Source organism: Oncorhynchus nerka, linkage group LG3 (assembly GCF_034236695.1).
Source record: "Oncorhynchus nerka isolate Pitt River linkage group LG3, Oner_Uvic_2.0, whole genome shotgun sequence".
In the NCBI taxonomy this organism is placed as follows: Eukaryota; Metazoa; Chordata; class Actinopteri; order Salmoniformes; family Salmonidae; genus Oncorhynchus; species Oncorhynchus nerka.
In genome coordinates, this window is record NC_088398.1 from 15,313,127 (window position 1) to 15,337,195 (window position 24,069).

The 24,069-nt window shown below is 39.7% G+C and overlaps 1 protein-coding gene across 2 annotated transcripts in view; it reads left to right on the forward strand.

Annotated features, from left to right (window-relative positions):
* The window catches only part of dpys (dihydropyrimidinase), a 48,901-nt gene that overhangs the window by 18,944 nt on the left and 5,888 nt on the right, over positions 1–24,069 (forward strand). For both annotated transcript variants that reach the window (XM_065008786.1, XM_065008792.1), the window contains 4 exons: positions 5,606–5,795; positions 5,978–6,134; positions 6,578–6,719; positions 7,358–7,500. In XM_065008786.1, the coding sequence (XP_064864858.1) occupies positions 5,606–5,795; positions 5,978–6,134; positions 6,578–6,719; positions 7,358–7,500 (632 nt within the window). The remainder of the gene's footprint in view (positions 1–5,605; positions 5,796–5,977; positions 6,135–6,577; positions 6,720–7,357; positions 7,501–24,069) is intronic.

Consider the following 24,069-nt stretch of genomic DNA (forward strand, 5'->3'; position numbering starts at 1 on the left):
GTTTTCTGTTCACACTGCTATGCTTTATCTTGGCCAGGTCGCAGTTGCAAATGAAAACTTGTTCTCAACTAGCCTACCTGGTTAAATAAAGCTGAAACAAAAGTAAAATTTAAAAAAGCTCCTCCCGATCTGTGCAAGCCTAACCTTGACCGTGTGGCATTAACCCTTAACAGTGAAAACAGGGTTTTTTCATCTCACCCATAGGAATACATTGTCTGCTCCCCTAAATTCAACCTGTAGCCTATGTGGGTTATGAATACCTTATGAACCTGCCTTCGATGACAATCCATCAGGCCAATATGAGGTCTACCTGTGTCGATTCTAAGCTTCCTGGAGCAACCGGAAGTGATTAAATTCACCCGAAAGGTGTTTTGATATACATTTACATTTACATTTACATTTAAGTCATTTAGCAGACGCTCTTATCCAGAGCGACTTACAAATTGGTGCATTCACCTTATGACATCCAGTGGAACAGCCACTTTACAATAGTGCATCTAAATCTTTTAAGGGGGGTGAGAAGGATTACTTTATCCTATCCTAGGTATTCCTTAAAGAGGTGGGGTTTCAGGTGTCTCCGGAAGGTGGTGATTGACTCCGCTGTCCTGGCGTCGTGAGGGAGTTTGGTCCACCATTGGGGGGCCAGAGCAGCGAACAGTTTTGACTGGGCTGAGCGGGAACTGTACTTCCTCAGTGGTAGGGAGGCGAGCAGGCCAGAGGTGGATGAACGCAGTGCCCTTGTGTGGGTGTAGGGCCTGATCAGAGCCTGGAGGTACTGAGGTGCCGTTCCCCTCACAGCTCCGTAGGCAAGCACCATGGTCTTGTAGCGGATGCGAGCTTCAACTGGAAGCCAGTGGAGAGAGCGGAGGAGCGGGGTGACGTGAGAGAACTTGGGAAGGTTGAACACCAGACGGGCTGCGGCGTTCTGGATGAGTCATAGGGGTTTAATGGCACAGGCAGGGAGCCCAGCCAACAGCGAGTTGCAGTAATCCAGACGGGAGATGACAAGTGCCTGGATTAGGACCTGCGCCGCTTCCTGTGTGAGGCAGGGTCGTACTCTGCGGATGTTGTAGAGCATGAACCTACAGGAATGCCTGAAATGGACAAAATATGACATTTGCAACATCGTGTATATGTTTCATACGGTGGAAATAAGTTCCCATTCATTTTTGTCCATTTCAGGGATTATTCCCTTACACGCAAAACTAATCCTATCCAAGCCATGTAAAACTAACCCTATCCAAGCCAGGTAAAACTAACCCTATCCAAGCCAGGTAAAACTAACCCTATCCAAGCCATGTAAAACTAACCCTATCAAAGCCATGTAAAACTAACCCTATCCAAGCCATGTAAAACTAACCCTATCCAAGCCATGTAAAACTAACCCTATCCAAGCCATGTAAAACTAACCCTATCCAAGTCATGTAAAACTAACCCTATCCAAGCAAAAACTAACCCTATCCAAGCCATGTAAAAGTAACCCTATCCAAGCCATGTAAAACTAACCCTATCCAAGCCATGTAAAACTAACCCTATCCAAACCATGTAAAACTAACCCTATCCAAGCCATGTAAAACTAACCCTATCCAAGCCATGTAAAACTAACCCTATCCAAGCCATGTAAAACTAACCCTATCCAAGCCATGTAAAACTAACCTTATCCAAGTCATGTAAAACTAACCTCATCCAAGCCATGTAAAACTAACCCTATCCAAGCCATGTAAAACTAACCCTATCCAAGTCATGTAAAACTAACCCTATCAAAGCCATGTAAAACCCTATCCAAGTCATGTAAAACTAACCCTATCCAAGTCATGTAAAACTAACCCTATCCAAGCCATGTAAAAGTAACCCTATCCAAGCCATGTAAAAGTAACCCTATCCAAGCCATGTAAAACTAACCCTATCCAAGCCATGTAAAACTAACCCTATCCAAGCCATGTAAAACTAACCCTATCCAAGCCATGTAAAACTAATCCTATCCAAGCCATGTAAAACTAACCCTATCCAAGCCATGTAAAACTAACCCTATCCAAGCCATGTAAAACTAACCCTATCCAAGCCATGTAAAACTAACCCTATCCAAGCCATGTAAAACTAACCCTATCCAAGCCATGTAAAACTAACCCTATCCAAGCCATGTAAAACTAACCTATCCAAGCCATGTAAAACTAACCCTATCCAAGCCATGTAAAACTAACCCTATCCAAGCCATGTAAAACTAACCCTATCCAAGCCATGTAAAACTAACCCTATCCAAGCCATGTAAAACTAACCCTATCCAAGCCATGTAAAACTAACCCTATCCAAGCCATGTAAAACTAACCCTATCCAAGCCATGTAAAACTAACCCTATCCAAGCCATGTAAAACTAACCCTATCCAAGCCATGTAAAACTAACCCTATCCAAGCCATGTAAAAGTAACCCTATCCAAGCCATGTAAAACTAACCTTATCCAAGCCATGTAAAAGTAACCCTATCCAAGCCATGTAAAACCCTATCCAAGCCATGTAAAACTAACCATGTAAAACTAACCCTAAAGCCATGTAAAACTAACCTATCCAAGCCATGTAAAACATAACCTAACCTATCCAAGCCATGTAAAACTAACCTCATCCAAGCCATGTAAAACTAACCTCATCCAAGTCATGTAAAACTAACCTCATCCAAGCCATGTAAAACTAACCTCATCCAAGTCATGTAAAACTAACCTTATCCAAGTCATGTAAAACTAACCCTATCCAAGTCATGTAAAACTAACCCTATCAAAGTCATGTAAAACTAACCTATCCAAGTCATGTAAAACTAACCCTATCCAAGTCATGTAAAAGTAACCCTATCCAAGCCATGTAAAACTAACCCTATCCAAGCCATGTAAAAGTAACCCTATCCAAGCATGTAAAACTAACCTGTAAAACTAACCCTATCCAAGCCATGTAAAACTAACCCTATCCAAGCCATGTAAAACTAACCTATCAAAGCCATGTAAAACTAAAGTCATGTAAAACTAACCCTCCAAGCCATGTAAAACTAACCCTATCCAAGCCATGTAAAAGTAACCCTATCCAAGCCATGTAAAACTAACCCTATCCAAGCCATGTAAAACTAACCCTATCCAAGCCATGTAAAACTAACCCTATCCAAGCCATGTAAAACTAACCCTATCCAAGCCATGTAAAACTAATCCTATCCAAGCCATGTAAAACTAACCTTATCCAAGCCATGTAAAACTAACCCTATCCAAACCATGTAAAACTAACCCTATCCAAGCCATGTAAAACTAACCCTATCCAAGCCATGTAAAACTAACCCTATCCAAGCCATGTAAAACTAATCCTATCCAAGCCATGTAAAAAGCCATGTAAAAACTAACCTTATCCAAGCCATGTAAAACTAACCCTATCCAAGCCATGTAAAACTAACCCTATCCAAGCCATGTAAAACTAACCCTATCCAAGCCATGTAAAACTAACCCTATCCAAGCCATGTAAAACTAACCCTATCCAAGCCATGTAAAACTAACCCTATCCAAGCCATGTAAAACTAACCCTATCCAAGCCATGTAAAACTAACCCTATCCAAGCCATGTAAAACTAACCCTATCCAAGCCATGTAAAAGTAACCATCCAAGCTAAAACTCCAAGCCATGTAAAAGTAACCCTATCCAAACCATGTAAAACTAACCCTATCCAAGCCATGTAAAACTAACCTTATCCAAGCCATGTAAAACTAACCTTATCCAAGCCATGTAAAACTAACCCTATCCAAGCCATGTAAAACTAACCCTATCCAAGCCATGTAAAAGTAACCCTATCCAAGCCATGTAAAACTAACCCTATCCAAGCCATGTAAAAGTAACCCTATCCAAACCATGTAAAACTAACCCTATCCAAGCCATGTAAAACTAACCTTATCCAAGCCATGTAAAACTAACCCTATCCAAGCCATGTAAAAGTAACCCTATCCAAGCCATGTAAAAGTAACCCTATCCAAGCCATGTAAAACTAACCCTATCCAAGCCATGTAAAACTAACCCTATCCAAGCCATGTAAAAGTAACCCTATCCAAGCCATGTAAAACTAACTCTATCCAATCCTAGTCTAGATGATGAAGTTCTACTCTTGGTGATGTAAGATTTGACCGTTGGTTATAAAATACTTTGTCCCATGAGTGTGTGAAATACCTAATGTGGGCTAAGGTACTGGTAAGAAATGTTTCCTCTGAGATTAGTAGAGTACCTATATGTTCATCTATCTATGCAGCACACAGTATGTGCTTGAACTAGTTAACATTGTTTTCAAATCTTCACAGATGTGGATCACTATTGATATCTAGTTGTGTCTTTGAGTCTTTGAGATTCTTTGCCCATGTTGGTAAATAAGGTGCCCACACATTGATTCTATTGCAGCACCAACATAACTATGGGATGTCAAATCACATAATGTCTGACAGTAACATATCACACATGTTATTACTATACATGCTGGTATTACGAAACCCACAGCAAACAGACACACAGTCTTCTTCATCTTTATCTATCTCGTTCCCTCCATTCATCTCATGTACCTTATCATGTGTGTCATCAAGGTGCTTCCTAGAACACGGCCAACATACCCTTATCATCGGCGGTCATTTGGTCATGTCATTCATATATGAGTATAAGAGTACCATTTACGTGTCATAGCCTACATAAAGGCACATGAACAGTAGCTCATTTCATTCCTCCATATGAGGTACGGGAAACCAAACCAAACTTGTTTTGCAGTGTCATGTTTTGCAATCTCATGATACTGGAATTACAGTTCATAGCTTTCATTGCTGATCATTTTATAATTGATCATTTTACCCCTCTATGGCATTCATTCTTTCGCGCATTTGAAAATGAAGTTATGTTGCTGAGAATGTTTTTATGTTGCTGCAATGTGGAAGCAAAGAGCACAATAAATGATTAACTAAGGGGGAAACTATTTGACTTATTACTTAACTCTTATTTTGTTTGTTCCTTGTCAATGTCTGAAGGGGCAAGGTTCATTACAGTAACTGTCCTCTGTTTTAGCTGAACAGGTGGGTCGGTGTTAACCTGAAATTATACTCAAAGCAGTGTTCACTCAATACAATATCAGTTACACAAAAAGTCCAAGGATCAACACCTAGTTCGGTTTGATTCAGGTTGAAATGTTCCAGCTCTGGATTGTTAACTTTCTTTTCCAAGGTGAGGTCTGCAGAATAACCACTAGAGGGCAGCAGATGACCAATCTGTAGTCTGTTTGTGGTGACAAAATATTCAGGAGATACATTTATTGTGAGCATGTTTAGAGTGAGTTTACAGATAACTTTGATGTAAACGATTAGCAACTAAACTTCCATAGAGTAGTATTCGTAATAAAACCATTGTCTGTTTGCAAAAAGCATGTAACATGTCAGCTTCCTCCCTCAACACTAGCTGAGGAAAACCTGTTTGCGTCATGGTGTAATATTATATGCTAATCTGCTCATGCTTGTATAACCTTTTGTAACAAAAGTTTATCTGAGTCACACAGGCAGTTTTTATTTTATCTGCCATTTAGGGGGCATTTTTTAAACTGACCTTCTCTCACTTGGCAGGGGGCTAAGAAGATGCTGTCCCTGGGCATCACAGGTCCGGAGGGTCATGAGTTGTGTCGTCCTGAGGAGGTGGAGGCTGAAGCCACCCAGAGAGCCATCACTATCGCCCACGCTGTCAACTGCCCGCTCTATGTTGTCCACGTCATGAGCAAGTCTGCCGCTAAGGTGGTGTCCAACGCACGCAGAAATGGTGAGGGGGGCCTGACAATGCCTGCTGGGAGGAACTGTAGGTGGGAAAGAATGACAGAGACAGAGAGAGTGAGAGAGAATGAGAGAGAGAGACAGACAGAGACAGAGAGAGTGAGAGAGAGGCTCAACATGACATGGATGGTGTTCTGTGTGCATGTTTTTGGGATGTTTTTGCCACAACAGGCCGTGTGGTGTTTGGAGAGCCCATAGCAGCAGGACTGGGTACAGATGGCACCCACTGCTGGCACAAAGACTGGGCCCACGCTGCCAAGTTCGTCATGGGCCCACCTCTGAGGCCCGACCCCAGCACCCCGGGATACCTTATGGACCTACTGGCAAAGTATGTGGAGCCTTAAACAATATCAACCTGCTCTCACTGTCCCTCTTCTGCCCTTTTCCCTGAGTAAATCATATTAGGTTACACCTTCCATGCACCCTCTGTCACATAAGTGCTCCATAACACTGTCATAACAATGACATAACAGATGTTATAAGCAGTCATGACTAGTGCTATCAGCATATGATCCCAACAGTCATGACTGTTTATAACATATATCACATAATATATGTACAATTGGAGTGTATGTAACACAGTGTTACCAACCAGCCAGGAACACAGGAACTGGGAAGGTGAACAACAGTGGAAAACACAGTGGAATCTTTGAAAAAGAAAGGAAAGTGAAGTGGAACTGTATATTGTCGGTGCAATAGAATGAATGACAGGCAGTAAAGATGGCTGCCTTACCGTTTAGTGATGTAGATGCTTCTGTTTCCTTCTTCCAGTGATGACCTCAGCGTGACTGGGACAGACAACTGCACATTCTCTGTGTGTCAGAAAGCCCTGGGCAAAGACGACTTTACAAAGATCCCCAATGGAGTCAACGGAGTGGAGGACAGGATGTCTGTCATTTGGGAGAAGGGCGTTGTCAGTTAGGCCTCTCATTCTTCATATCACATCATTCTTTATTATACACACCATAGGCCAGTTTCCCGGACAGATTAAGCCTATAGCCCTACACCAAAAAGCTTACTCATGGAGATTCTCCACTCAAAGGGATGTTTTTGTTGTTGTCCAGGACAAGGATACAGGTCCTACAAAAATGAGTGGTACTATTTTTAGACGGTTGATTAAGTTCTATAGTAGGACTTAAAAGGTGACAAGTGACATTTCTGCTGTGAAACGAGAAGATAACCATTTATATTATGCTATTTATTATGTGCATCAAGGAAGTTTTTATCAGTCAGAATCAATCCAAACTGTCATAGTGGATGTAGCAGCAGGCTAGTTTTCTTTCTGTCCTTCTCTTTCCATTTCTTTCTTCCTCCCTTACTTCTTTCTGCCCTTCTCTCAGGATCAGTTGACCCGGAGGCCATTGCAAAAATTAACATTGTAAAACGCTGGCAAAAAATGACACGTTTTGATATTTGGAGTGAAACTTTGAATCGCTTACTGCACCGTTAAGCATTGACCTTTGGTCAAGTTAATTATGCCAGTAAATATGGAATTTGTCATTCATATCCAGAATATTGAAACTCAGTATTTTGTGCAATTACTTTCCGCAGCATAGCGGGAAAATGGACGAGAATCGATTCGTAGCTGTCACCAGCAGCAATGCAGCAAAAATCTTCAACTTCTACCCCCAGAAGGGAAAGATCGCTAAGGGATGTGATGCTGATGTGGTCATATGGGACCCTAAAGCAACCAGGTGAGACAAGGATAAAGACCGTCCAAGGCGTTTCTCGTTAAACACATAGTGAAATACTGATGTTTAGCTAAATAATGAATTGTTTCGATGATGCTACATTTGAAATCTTTGTGTATGCATATTATCCAACTAGTAGCATTCCATCACTACTATTAACGATGTCGTACACTGCAGATTGTGCAGACAAATCGAGCTTCCCACAAAGCCTGTTTTCAGGGTGAAAAACATTTGGCTAAATATGAAAATAGGTTCATGTTAAGTAGCTATGGTACAGCCTGGATATATCTAGCTATGGTAGTACTACAGCCTGGATATAACTAACTATGGTAGTACTACAGCCTGAATACAACTAGCTATGGTAGTACTACAGCCTGGATATATCTAGCTATGGTAGTACTACAGCCTGGATATAACTAACTATGGTAGTACTACAGCCTGAATACAACTAGCTATGGTAGTACTACAGCCTGGATATATCTAGCTATGGTAGTACTACAGCCTGAATACAACTAGCTATGGTAGTACTACAGCCTGGATATAACTAGCTATGGTAGTACTACAGCCTGGATATAACTAACTATGGTAGTACTACAGCCTGGATACAACTAACTATGGTAGTACTACAGCCTGGATATATCTAGCTATGGTAGTACTACAGCCTGGATATATCTAGCTATGGTACAGCCTGAATACAACTAGCTATGGTAGTACTACAGCCTGGATATATCTAGCTATGGTAGTACTACAGCCTGGATATATCTAGCTATGGTAGTACTACAGCCTGGATATATCTAGCTATGGTAGTACTACAGCCTGGATATATCTAGCTATGGTAGTACTACAGCCTGGATATATCTAGCTATGGTAGTACTACAGCCTGGATATATCTAGCTATGGTACAGCCTGAATACAACTAGCTATGGTAGTACTACAGCCTGGATATATCTAACTATGGTAGTACTACAGCCTGGATATATCTAGCTATGGTATTACTACAGCCTGGATATATCTAACTATGGTAGTACTACAGCCTGGATATATCTAACTATGGTACAGCCTGAATACAACTAGCTATGGTAGTACTACAGCCTGGATATATCTAACTATGGTATTACTACAGCCTGGATATATCTAGCTATGGTACAGCCTGAATACAACTAGCTATGGTAGTACTACAGCCTGGATATAACTAACTATGGTATTACTACAGCCTGGATATATCTAACTATGGTAGTACTACAGCCTGGATATATCTAGCTATGGTACAGCCTGAATACAACTAGCTATGGTAGTACTACAGCCTGGATATAACTAACTATGGTATTACTACAGCCTGGATATATCTAACTATGGTAGTACTACAGCCTGGATATATCTAGCTATGGTAGTACTACAGCCTGGATATAACTACCTATGGTAGTACTACAGCCTGGATATAACTAACTATGGTAGTACTACAGCCTGGATATATCTAGCTATGGTAGTACTACAGCCTGGATATAACTACCTATGGTAGTACTACAGCCTGGATATAACTAACTATGGTAGTACTACAGCCTGGATATAACTAACTATGGTAGTACTACAGCCTGGATATAACTAGCTATGGTACAGCCTGGATATAACTAACTATGGTAGTACTACAGCCTGGATATAACTAACTATGGTAGTACTACAGCCTGGATATAACTACCTATGGTAGTACTACAGCCAGGATATAACTAACTATGGTAGTACTACAGCCTGGATATAAATAACTATGGTAGTACTACAGCCTGGATATAACTAACTATGGTAGTACTACAGCCTGGATATAACTAACTATGGTAGTACTACAGCCTGGATATAACTACCTATGGTAGTACTACAGCCTGGATATAACTACCTATGGTAATACTACAGCCTGGATATAACTAACTATGGTAGTACTACAGCCTGGATATAACTAACTATGGTAGTACTACAGCCTGGATATAACTAACTATGGTAGTACTACAGCCTGGATATAACTAACTATGGTAGTACTACAGCCTGGATATAACTAACTATGGTAGTACTACAGCCTGAATACAACTAGCTATGGTAGTACTACAGCCTGAATACAACTAGCTATGGTAGTAATACAGCCTGGATATAACTAACTATGGTAGTACTACAGCCTGGATATAACTAACTATGGTAGTACTACAGCCTGGATATAACTAACTATGGTAGTACTACAGCCTGGATATAACTAACTATGGTAGTACTACAGCCTGGATATAACTAACTATGGTACAGCCTGGATATAACTAACTATGGTAGTACTACAGCCTGGATATAACTAACTATGGTAGTACTACAGCCTGGATATAACTAACTATGGTAGTACTACAGCCTGGATATAACTAACTATGGTAGTACTACAGCCTGGATATAAATAACTATGGTAGTACTACAGCCTGGATATAACTAACTATGGTAGTACTACAGCCTGGATATAACTAACTATGGTAGTACTACAGCCTGGATATAACTAACTATGGTAGTACTACAGCCTGGATATAACTAACTATGGTAGTACTACAGCCTGGATATAACTAACTATGGTAGTACTACAGCCTGGATATAACTAACTATGGTAGTACTACAGCCTGGATATAACTAACTATGGTAGTACTACAGCCTGGATATAACTAACTATGGTAGTACTACAGCCTGGATATAACTAACTATGGTAGTACTACAGCCTGGATATAACTAACTATGGTAGTACTACAGCCTGGATATAACTACCTATGGTAGTACTACAGCCTGGATATAACTAACTATGGTAGTACTACAGCCTGAATACAACTAGCTATGGTAGTACTACAGCCTGAATACAACTAGCTATGGTAGTACTACAGCCTGAATACAACTAGCTATGGTAGTAATACAGCCTGGATATAACTAACTATGGTAGTACTACAGCCTGGATATAACTAACTATGGTAGTACTACAGCCTGGATATAACTAACTATGGTAGTACTACAGCCTGGATATAACTAACTATGGTAGTACTACAGCCTGGATATAAATAACTATGGTAGTACTACAGCCTGGATATAACTAACTATGGTAGTACTACAGCCTGGATATAACTAACTATGGTAGTACTACAGCCTGGATATAACTAACTATGGTAGTACTACAGCCTGGATATAACTAACTATGGTAGTACTACAGCCTGGATATAACTAACTATGGTAGTACTACAGCCTGGATATAACTAACTATGGTAGTACTACAGCCTGGATATAAGCCTGGATATAACTAACTGGTAGTACTACAGCCTGGATATAACTAACTATGGTAGTACTACAGCCTGGATATAACTAACTATGGTAGTACTACAGCCTGGATATAACTAACTATGGTAGTACTACAGCCTGGATATAACTAACTATGGTAGTACTACAGCCTGGATATAACTACCTATGGTAGTACTACAGCCTGGATATAACTAACTATGGTAGTACTACAGCCTGGATATAACTAACTATGGTAGTACTACAGCCTGGATATAACTAACTATGGTAGTACTACAGCCTGGATATAACTAACTATGGTAGTACTACAGCCTGGATATAACTAACTATGGTAGTACTACAGCCTGGATATAACTAACTATGGTAGTACTACAGCCTGGATATAACTAACTATGGTAGTACTACAGCCTGGATATAACTAGCTATGGTAGTACTACAGCCTGGATATAACTAGCTATGGTAGTACTACAGCCTGGAATACAACTAGCTATGGTAGTACTACAGCCTGGATATAACTAACTATGGTAGTACTACAGCCTGGATATAACTAACTATGGTAGTACTACAGCCTGGATATAACTAACTATGGTAGTACTACAGGATATAACTAACTATGGTACAGCCTGATATAACTAACTATGGTAGTACTACAGCCTGGATATAACTAACTATGGTATATCTAACTATGGTACAGCCTGAATACAACTAGCTATGGTAGTACTACAGCCTGGATATAACTAACTATGGTATACTACAGCCTGGATATAACTAACTATGGTAGTACTACAGCCTGGATATAACTAACTATGGTAGTACTACAGCCTGGATATAACTAACTATGGTAGTACTACAGCCTGGATATAACTAACTATGGTAGTACTACAGCCTGGATATAACTAACTATGGTAGTACTACAGCCTGGATATAACTAACTATGGTAGTACTACAGCCTGGATATAACTAACTATGGTAGTACTACAGCCTGGTAGTACTACAGCCTGGATATAACTAACTATGGTAGTACTACAGCCTGGATATAACTAACTATGGTAGTACTACAGCCTGGATATAACTAACTATGGTAGTACTACAGCCTGGATATAACTAACTATGGTAGTACTACAGCCTGGATATAACTAACTATGGTAGTACTACAGCCTGGATATAACTAACTATGGTAGTACTACAGCCTGGATATAACTAACTATGGTAGTACTACAGCCTGGATATAACTAACTATGGTAGTACTACAGCCTGGATATAACTAACTATGGTAGTACTACAGCCTGGATATAACTAACTATGGTAGTACTACAGCCTGGATATAACTAACTATGGTAGTACTACAGCCTGGATATAACTAACTATGGTAGTACTACAGCCTGGATATAACTAACTATGGTAGTACTACAGCCTGGATATAACTAGATGGTAGTAACCTGGATATAACTAACTATGGTAGTACTACAGCCTGGATATAACTAACTATGGTAGTACTACAGCCTGGATATAACTAACTATGGTAGTACTACAGCCTGGTAGTACTACAGATATAACTAACTATGGTAGTACTACAGCCTGGATATAACTAACTATGGTAGCCTGGATATAACTAACTAGGTAGTACTACAGCCTGAATACAACTAGCTATGGTAGTAATACAGCCTGGATATAACTAACTATGGTAGTACTACAGCCTGGATATAACTAACTATGGTAGTACTACAGCCTGGATATAACTAACTATGGTAGTACTACAGCCTGGATATAACTAACTATGGTAGTACTACAGCCTGGATATAACTAACTATGGTAGTACTACAGCCTGGATATAACTAACTATGGTAGTACTACAGCCTGGATATAACTAACTATAACTAACTATGGTAGTACTACAGCCTGGATATAACTAACTATGGTAGTACTACAGCCTGGATATAACTAACTATGGTAGTACTACAGCCTGGATATAACTAACTATGGTAGTACTACAGCCTGGATATAACTAACTATGGTAGTACTACAGCCTGGATATAACTAACTATGGTAGTACTACAGCCTGGATATAAATAACTATGGTAGTACTACAGCCTGGATATAACTAACTATGGTAGTACTACAGCCTGGATATAACTAACTATGGTAGTACTACAGCCTGGATATAACTAACTATGGTAGTACTACAGCCTGGATATAACTAACTATGGTAGTACTACAGCCTGGATATAACTAACTATGGTAGTACTACAGCCTGGATATAACTAACTATGGTAGTACTACAGCCTGGATATAACTAACTATGGTAGTACTACAGCCTGAATAACTAACTAGCTATGGTATAACTAACTATGTACTACAGCCTGAATACAACTAACTATGGTAGTACTACAGCCTGATATAACTAACTATGGTAGTAGCCTGGATATAACTAACTATGCCTGGATATAACTAACTATGGTAGTACTACAGCCTAACTAACTATGGATATAACTAACTATGGTAGTACTACAGCCTGGATATAACTAACTATGGTAGTACTACAGCCTGGATATAACTAACTATGGTAGTACTACAGCCTGGATATAACTAACTATGGTAGTACTACAGCCTGGATATAACTAACTATGGTAGTACTACAGCCTGGATATAACTAACTATGGTAGTACTACAGCCTGGATATAACTAACTATGGTAGTACTACAGCCTGGATATAACTAACTATACTACAGCCTGGATATAACTAACTATGTAGTACTACAGCCTGGATATAACTAACTATGGTAGTACTACAGCCTGGATATAACTAACTATGGTAGTACTACAGCCTGGATATAACTAACTATGGTAGTACTACAGCCTGGATATAACTAACTATGGTAGTACTACAGCCTGGATATAACTAACTATGGTAGTACTACAGCCTGATATAACTAACTATGGTAGTACTACAGCCTGAATATAACTAACTATGGTAGTACTACAGCCTGGATATAACTAACTATGGTAGTACTACAGCCTGATATAACTAACTATGGTAGTACTACAGCCTGGATATAACTAACTATGGTAGTACTACAGCCTGGATATAACTAACTATGGTAGTACTACAGCCTGGATATAACTAACTATGGTAGTACTACAGCCTGGATATAACTAACTATGGTAGTACTACAGCCTGGATATAACTAACTATGGTAGTACTACAGCCTGGATATAACTAACTATGGTAGTACTACAGCCTGGATATAACTAACTATGGTAGTACTACAGCCTGGATATAACTAACTATGGTAGTACTACAGCCTGATATAACTAACTATGGTAGTAGCCTGATATAACTAACTATGGTAGTACTACAGCCTGATATAACTAACTATGGTAGTACTACAGCCTGGATATAACTAACTATGGTAGTACTACAGCCTGGATATAACTAACTATGGTAGTACTACAGCCTGGATATAACTAACTATGGTAGTACTACAGCCTGGATATAACTAACTATGGTAGTACTACAGCCTGGATATAACTAACTATGGTAGTACTACAGCCTGGATATAACTAACTATGGTAGTACACAGCCTGGATATAACTAACTATGGTGGTAGTACTACAGCCTGGATATAACTAACTATGGTAGTACTACAGCCTGGATATAACTAACTATGGTAGCCTACTAACAGCCAGCCTGATATAACTAACTATGGTAGTACTACAGCCTGGATATAACTAACTATGGTAGTACTACAGCCTGGATATAACTAACTATGGTAGTACTACAGCCTGAATATAACTAACTATGGTAGTACTACAGCCTGAATATAACTAACTATGGTAGTACTACAGCCTGGATATAACTAACTATGGTAGTACTACAGCCTGGATATAACTAACTATGGTAGTACTACAGCCTGGATATAACTAACTATGGTAGTACTACAGCCTGGATATAACTAACTATGGTAGTACTACAGCCTGGATATAACTAACTATGGTAGTACTACAGCCTGGATATAACTAACTATGGTAGTACTACAGCCTGGATATAACTAATAACTAACTATGGTAGTACTACAGCCTGGATATAACTAACTATGGTAGTACTACAGCCTGAATATAACTAACTATGGTAGTACTACAGCCTGAATATAACTAGCTATGGTAGTACTACAGCCTGGATATAACTAACTATGGTAGTACTACAGCCTGATATAACTAACTATAACTAACTATGGTAGTACTACAGCCTGGATATAACTAACTATGGTAGTACTACAGCCTGGATATAACTAACTATGGTATAACTAACTATGTACTACAGCCTGGATATAACTAACTATGGTAGTACTACAGCCTGGATATAACTAACTATGGTAGTACTACAGCCTGGATATAACTAACTGGTAGTACTACAGCCTGGATATAACTAACTATGGTAGTACTACAGCCTGGATATAACTAACTAGCCTGGTAGTACTACAGCCTGGATATAACTAACTATGGTAGTACTACAGCCTGGATATAACTAACTATGGTAGTACTACAGCCTGGATATAACTAACTATGGTAGTACTACAGCCTGGATATAACTAACTATGGTAGTACTACAGCCTGATATAACTAACTATGGTAGTACTACAGCCTGGATATAACTAACTATGGTAGTACTACAGCCTGATATAACTAACTATGGTAGTACTACAGCCTGGATATAACTAACTAGCTATGGTAGTACTAGCCTGGATATAACTAACTATGGTAGTACTACAGCCTGATATAACTAGCTATGGTAGTACATGGTAGTACTACAGCCTGGATATAACTAACTATGGTAGTACTACAGCCTGGATATAACTAACTATGGTAGTACTACAGCCTGATATAACTAACTATGGTAGTACTACAGCCTGGATATAACTAACTATGGTAGTACTACAGCCTGAATATAACTAGCTATGGTAGTACTACAGCCTGAATACAACTAGCTATGGTAGTACTACAGCCTGAATATAACTAGCTATGGTAGTACTACAGCCTGGATATAACTAACTATGGTAGTACTACAGCCTGATATAACTAACTATGGTAGTACTACAGCCTGGATAACTAACTAACTATAACTAACTATGGTAGTACTACAGCCTGGATATAACTAACTATGGTAGTACTACAGCCTGGATATAACTAACTATGGTAGTACTACAGCCTGGATATAACTAACTATGGTAGTACTACAGCCTGGATATAACTAACTATGGTAGTACTACAGCCTGGATATAACTAACTACCAGCCCGGATATAACTAACTATGGTAGTACTACAGCCTGGATATAACTAACTATGGTAGTACTACAGCCTGGATATAACTAACTATGGTAGTACTACAGCCTGGATATAACTAAGTACTAACTAACTATGGTAGTACTACAGCCTGGATATAACTAACTATGGTAGTACTACAGCCTGGATATAACTAACTATGGTAGTACTACAGCCTGGATATAACTAACTATGGTAGTACTACAGCCTGGATATAACTAACTATGGTAGTACTACAGCCTGGATATAACTAACTATGGTAGTACTACAGCCTGGATATAACTAACTATGGTAACTAACTATGGTAGTACTACAGCCTGATATAAGTATAACTGGATGGTAGTACTACAGCCTGATATAACTAACTATGGTAGTACTGCCTGGATATAACTAACTATGGTAGTACTACAGCCTGATATAACTAACTATGGTAGTACTACAGCCTGAATATAACTAACTATGGTAGTACTACAGCCTGATATAACTAACTATGGTAGTACTACAGCCTGGATATAACTAACTATGGTAGTACTACAGCCTGGATATAACTAACTATGGTAGTACTACAGCCTGGATATAACTAACTATGGTAGTACTACAGCCTGGATATAACTAACTATGGTAGTACTACAGCCTGGATATAACTAACTATGGTAGTACTGGTAGTACTACAGCCTGGATATAACTAACTATGGTAGTACTACAGCCTGGATATAACTAACTATGGTAGTACTACAGCCTGGATATAACTAACTATGGTAGTACTACAGCCTGACTAGCTATGGTAGTACTACAGCCTGAATACAACTAGCTATGGTAGTACTACAGCCTGGATATAACTAACTATGGTAGTACTACAGCCTGATATAACTAACTATGGTAGTACTACAGCCTGGATATAACTAACTATGGTAGTACTACAGCCTGGATATAACTAACTATGGTAGTACTACAGCCTGGATATAACTAACTATGGTAGTACTACAGCCTGGCCTATAACTAACTATGGTAGTACTACAGCCTGGATATAACTAACTATGGTAGTACTACAGCCTGGATATAACTAACTATGGTAGTACTACAGCCTGGATATAACTAACTATGGTAGTACTACAGCCTGATATAACTAACTATGGTAGTACTACAGCCTGGATATAACTAACTATGGTAGTACTACAGCCTGGATATAACTAACTATGGTAGTACTACAGCCTGGATATAACTAACTATGGTAGTACTACAGCCTGGATATAACTAACTATGGTAGTACTACAGCCTATAACTAACTATGGATATAATAACTAACTATGGTAGTACTACAGCCTGATATAACTAACTATGGTAGTACTACAGCCTGGATATAACTAACTATGGTAGTACTACAGCCTGGATATAACTAACTATGGTAGTACTACAGCCTGGTATAACTAACTATGGTAGTACTACAGCCTGGATATAACTAACTATGGTAGTACTACAGCCTGGATATAACTAACTATGGTAGTACTACAGCCTGAATATAACTAGCTATGGTAGTACTACAGCCTGATATAACTAACTATGGTAGTACTACAGCCTGGATATAACTAACTATGGTAGTACTACAGCCTGGATATAACTAACTATGGTAGTACTACAGCCTGGATATAACTAACTATGGTAGTACTACAGCCTGATATAACTAACTATGGTAGTACTACAGCCTGGATAACTAACTAACTGGATATAACTAACTATGGTAGTACTACAGCCTGGATATAACTAACTATGGTATAACTAACTATGCATATAACTAACTATGGTAGTACCAGCCTGGATATAACTAACTATGGTAGTACTACAGCCTGGATATAACTAACTATGGTAGTACTACAGCCTGGATATAACTAACTATGGTAGTACTACAGCCTGATATAACTAACTATGGTAGTACTACAGCCTGATATAACTAACTAACTATGGTAGTAACTATGGTAGTACTAGCCTGGATATAACTAACTATGGTAGTACTACAGCCTGGATATAACTAACTATGGTAGTACTACAGCCTGGATATAACTAACTATGGTAGTACTACAGCCTGGATATAACTAACTATGGTAGTACTACAGCCTGGATATAACTAACTATGGTAGTACTACAGCCTGAATACAACTAACTATGGTAGTACTACAGCCTGAATACAACTAACTATGGTAGTACTACAGCCTGAATACAACTAGCTATGGTAGTAATACAGCCTGGATATAACTAACTATGGTAGTACTACAGCCTGGATATAACTAACTATGGTAGTACTACAGCCTGATATAACTAACTATGGTAGTACTACAGCCTGAATACAACTAACTATGGTAGTACTACAGCCTGAATACAACTAGCTATGGTAGTACTACAGCCTGAATACAACTAGCTATGGTAGTAATACAGCCTGGATATAACTAACTATGGTAGTACTACAGCCTGGATATAACTAACTATGGTAGTACTACAGCCTGGATATAACTAACTATGGTAGTACTACAGCCTGGATATAACTAACTATGGTAAAGCTGGATATAACTAACTATGGTACAGCCTGGATATAACTAACTATGGTACAGTCTGGATATAACTAACTATGGTACAGCCTGGATATAACTAACTATGGTACAGCCTATATAACTATGGTACAGCCTGATATAACTAACTATGGTAGCCTGGATATAACTAACTATGGTAGTACTACAGCCTGGATATAACTAACTATGGTAGTACTACAGCCTGGATATAACTAACTATGGTAGTACTAAGCCTGGATATAACTAACTATGGTAGTACTACAGCCTGGATATAACTAACTATGGTAGTACTACAGCCTGGATATAACTAACTATGGTAGTACTACAGCCTGGATATAACTAACTATGGTAGTACTACAGCCTGGATATAACTAACTATGGTAGTACTACAGCCTGGATATAACTAACTATGGTAGTACTACAGCCTGGATATAACTAACTATGGTAGTACTACAGCCTGGATATAAATAACTATGGTAGTACTACAGCCTGGATATAACTAACTATGGTAGTACTACAGCCTGGATATAACTAACTATGGTAGTACTACAGCCTGATATAACTAACTAACTATGGTAGTACTACAGCCTGATATAACTAGCTATGGTAGTACTACAGCCTGATATAACTAACTATGGTAGTACTACAGCCTGGATATAACTAACTATGGTAGTACTACAGCCTGGATATAACTAACTATGGTAGTACTACAGCCTGGATATAACTAACTATGGTAGTACTACAGCCTGAATACAACTAGCTATGGTAGTACTACAGCCTGAATACAACTAGCTATGGTAGTACTACAGCCTGAATACAACTAGCTATGGTAGTAATACAGCCTGGATATAACTAACTATGGTAGTACTACAGCCTGGATATAACTAACTATGGTAGTACTACAGCCTGGATATAACTACCTATGGTAGTACTACAGCCTGGATATAACTAACTATGGTAAAGCTTGGATATAACTAAGTATGGTACAGCCTGGATATAACTAACTATGGTACAGTCTGGATATAACTAACTATGGTACAGCCTGGATATAACTAACTATGGTACAGCCTCGATATAACTAAGTATGGTACAGCCTGGATATAACTAACTATGGTAGTACTACAGCCTGGATATAACTAACTATGGTAGTACTACAGCCTGGATATAACTAACTATGGTAGTACTACAGCCTGGATATAACTAACTATGGTACAGCCTGGATATAACTAACTATGGTAGTACTACAGCCTGGATATAACTAACTATGGTAGTACTACAGCCTGGATATAACTAACTATGGTAGTACTACAGCCTGGATATAACTAACTATGGTAGTACTACAGCCTGGATATAAATAACTATGGTAGTACTACAGCCTGGATATAACTAACTATGGTAGTACTACAGCCTGGATATAACTAACTATGGTAGTACTACAGCCTGGATATAACTAACTATGGTAGTACTACAGCCTGGATATAACTAACTATGGTAGTACTACAGCCTGGATATAACTAACTATGGTGGTACTACAGCCTGGATATAACTAACTATGGTAGTACTACAGCCTGGATATAACTAACTATGGTAGTACTACAGCCTGGATATAACTAACTATGGTAGTACTACAGCCTGGATATATCTAGCTATGGTAGTACTACAGCCTGGATATAACTAACTATGGTAGTACTACAGCCTGGATATAACTAACTATGGTAGTACTACAGCCTGGATATAACTAACTATGGTAGTACTACAGCCTGGATATATCTAGCTATGGTAGTACTACAGCCTGAATACAACTAGCTATGGTAGTACTACAGCCTGGATATAACTAACTATGGTACAGCCTGGATATAACTACCTATGGTATTACTACAGCCTGGATATAACTAACTATGGTATTACTACAGCCTGGATATAACTAACTATGGTAGTACTACAGCCTGGATATAACTAACTATGGTAGTACTACAGCCTGGATATAACTAACTATGGTAGTACTACAGCCTGGATATAACTACCTATGGTAGTACTACAGCCTGGATATAACTAACTATGGTAAAGCTTGGATATAACTAAGTATGGTACAGCCTGGATATAACTAACTATGGTACAGTCTGGATATAACTAACTATGGTACAGCCTGGATATAACTAACTATGGTACAGCCTCGATATAACTAAGTATGGTACAGCCTGGATATAACTAACTATGGTACATCCTGGATATAACTAGCCAATGGGTCAGCCTGGACATAACTAGCTAATGGGTCAGCCTGGACATAACTAGCTATGGTACATCCTGGACATAACTAGCTATAGGACAGCCTGGATATAACTAACTATGGTACAGCCCGGATACAACTAGCCAATGGGTCAGCCTGGACATAACTAGCTAATGGGTCAGCCTGGATATAACTAGCTATGATACATCCTGGACATAACTAGCTAATGGGTCAGCCTGGATATAACTAGCTATGATACATCCTGGATATAACTAGCTATGCTACATCCTGGACATAACTAGCCAATGGGTCAGCATGGACATAACTAGCTAATGGGTCAGCCTGGATATAACTAGCTATGATACATTCTGGAAATAACTAGCTATGATACATCCTGGATATAACTAGCTATGATACATCCTGGATATAACTAACTATGGTACATCCTGGATATAACTAGCCAATGGGTCAGCCTGGACATAACTAGCTAATGGGTCAGCCTGGACATAACTAGCTATGGTACATCCTGGACATAACTAGCTATAGGACAGCCTGGATATAACTAACTATGGTACAGCCCGGATACAACTAGCCAATGGGTCAGCCTGGACATAACTAGCTAATGGGTCAGCCTGGATATAACTAGCTATGATACATCCTGGATATAACTAGCTATGATACATCCTGGATATAACTAGCTATGTTACATCCTGGATATAACTAGCTATGATACATCCTGGACATAACTAGCCAATGGGTCAGCCTGGACATAACTAGCTAATGGGTCAGCCTGGATATAACTAGCTAATGGGTCAGCCTGGACATAACTAGCTATGGTACATCCTGGACATAACTAGCTATGGTACATCCTGGACATAACTAGCCAATGGGTCAGCCTGGACATAACTAGCTAATGGGTCAGCCTGGATATAACTAGCTAATGGGTCAGCCTGGATATAACTAGCTAATGGGTCAGCCTGGACATAACTAGCTATGGTACATCCTGGACATAACTAGCTATGGTACATTCTGGATATAACTAGCCAATGGGTCAGCCTGGACATAACTAGCTAATGGGTCAGCCTGGATATAACTAGCTATGGTACATCCTGGATATAACTAGCCAATGGGTCAGCCTGGACATAACTAGCCAATGGGTCAGCCTGGATATAACTAGCTAATGGGTCAGCCTGGACATAACTAGCTATGGTACATCCTGGACATAACTAGCTATAGGACAGCCTGGATATAACTAACTATGGTACAGCCCGGATACAACTAGCCAATGGGTCAGCCTGGACATAACTAGCTAATGGGTCAGCCTGGATATAACTAGCTATGGTACATCCTGGATATAACTAGCCAATGGGTCAGCCTGGACATAACTAGCTAATGGGTCAGCCTGGACATAACTAGCTATGGTACATCCTGGATATAACTAGCTATGATACATCCTGGATATAACTAACTATGGTACATCCTGGACATAACTAGCCAATGGGTCAGCCTGGACATAACTAGCTAATGGGTCAGCCTGGATATAACTAGCCAATGGGTCAGCCTGGACATAACTAGCCAATGGGTCAGCCTGGACATAACTAGCTAATGGGTCAGCCTGGATATAACTAGCCAATGGGTCAGCCTGGACATAACTAGCTAATGGGTCAGCCTGGACATAACTAGCTATGGTACATCCTGGACATAACTAGCTATAGGACAGCCTTGATATAACTAACTATGGTACAGCCCGGATACAACTAGCCAATGGGTCAGCCTGGACATAACTAGCTAATGGGTCAGCCTGGATATAACTAGCTATAATACATCCTGGATATAACTAGCTATGGTACACCCTGGACATAACTAGCCAATGGGTCAGCCTGGACATAACTAGCTAATGGGTCAGCCTGGATATAACTAGCTATGATACATCCTGGATATAACTAGCTATGATACATCCTGGACATAACTAGCCAATGGGTCAGCCTGGATATAACTAGCCAATGGGTCAGCCTGGATATAACTAGCCAATGGGTCAGCCTGGACATAACTAGCTAATGGGTCAGCCTGGATATAACTAGCCAATGGGTCAGCCTGGATATAACTAGCTATGATACATCCTGGATATAACTAGCTAATGGGTCAGCCTGGACATAACTAGCTATGGTACATCCTGGACATAACTAGCCAATGGGTCAGCCTGGACATAACTAGCTAATGGGTCAGCCTGGACATAACTAGCTATGATACATCCTGGATATAACTAGCTATGGTACATCCTGGACATAACTAGCTAATGGGTCAGCCTGGACATAACTAGCTATGGTACATCCTGGATATAACTAGCTAATGGGTCAGCCTGGACATAACTAGCTAATGGGTCAGCCTGGATATAACTAGCTATGGTACATCCTGGATATAACTAGCTATGATACATCCTGGACATAACTAGCCAATGGGTCAGCCTGGACATAACTAGCTAATGGGTCAGCCTGGATATAACTAGCCAATGGGTCAGCCTGGACATAACTAGCTAATGGGTCAGCCTGGACATAACTAGCTATGATACATCCTGGATATAACTAGCTAATGGGTCAGCCTGGACATAACTAGCTAATGGGTCAGCCTGGATATAACTAGCTATGGTACATCCTGGATATAACTAGCTATGATACATCCTGGACATAACTAGCCAATGGGTCAGCCTGGACATAACTAGCTAATGGGTCAGCCTGGATATAACTAGCCAATGGGTCAGCCTGGACATAACTAGCCAATGGGTCAGCCTGGACATAACTAGCTAATGGTTCAGCCTGGATATAACTAGCTAATGGGTCAGCCTGGACATAACTAACTATGATACATCCTGGATATAACTAGCTAATGGGTCAGCCTGGACATAACTAGCTATGGTACATCCTGGACATAACTAGCCAATGGGTCAGCCTGGACATAACTAGCTAATGGGTCAGCCTGGACATAACTAGCTATGATACATCCTGGATATAACTAGCTATGGTACATCCTGGACATAACTAGCTAATGGGTCAGCCTGGACATAACTAGCTATGGTACATCCTGGATATAACTAGCTATAGGACAGCCTGGATATAACTAACTATGGTACATCCTGGACATAACTAGCCAATGGGTCAGCCTGGACATAACTAG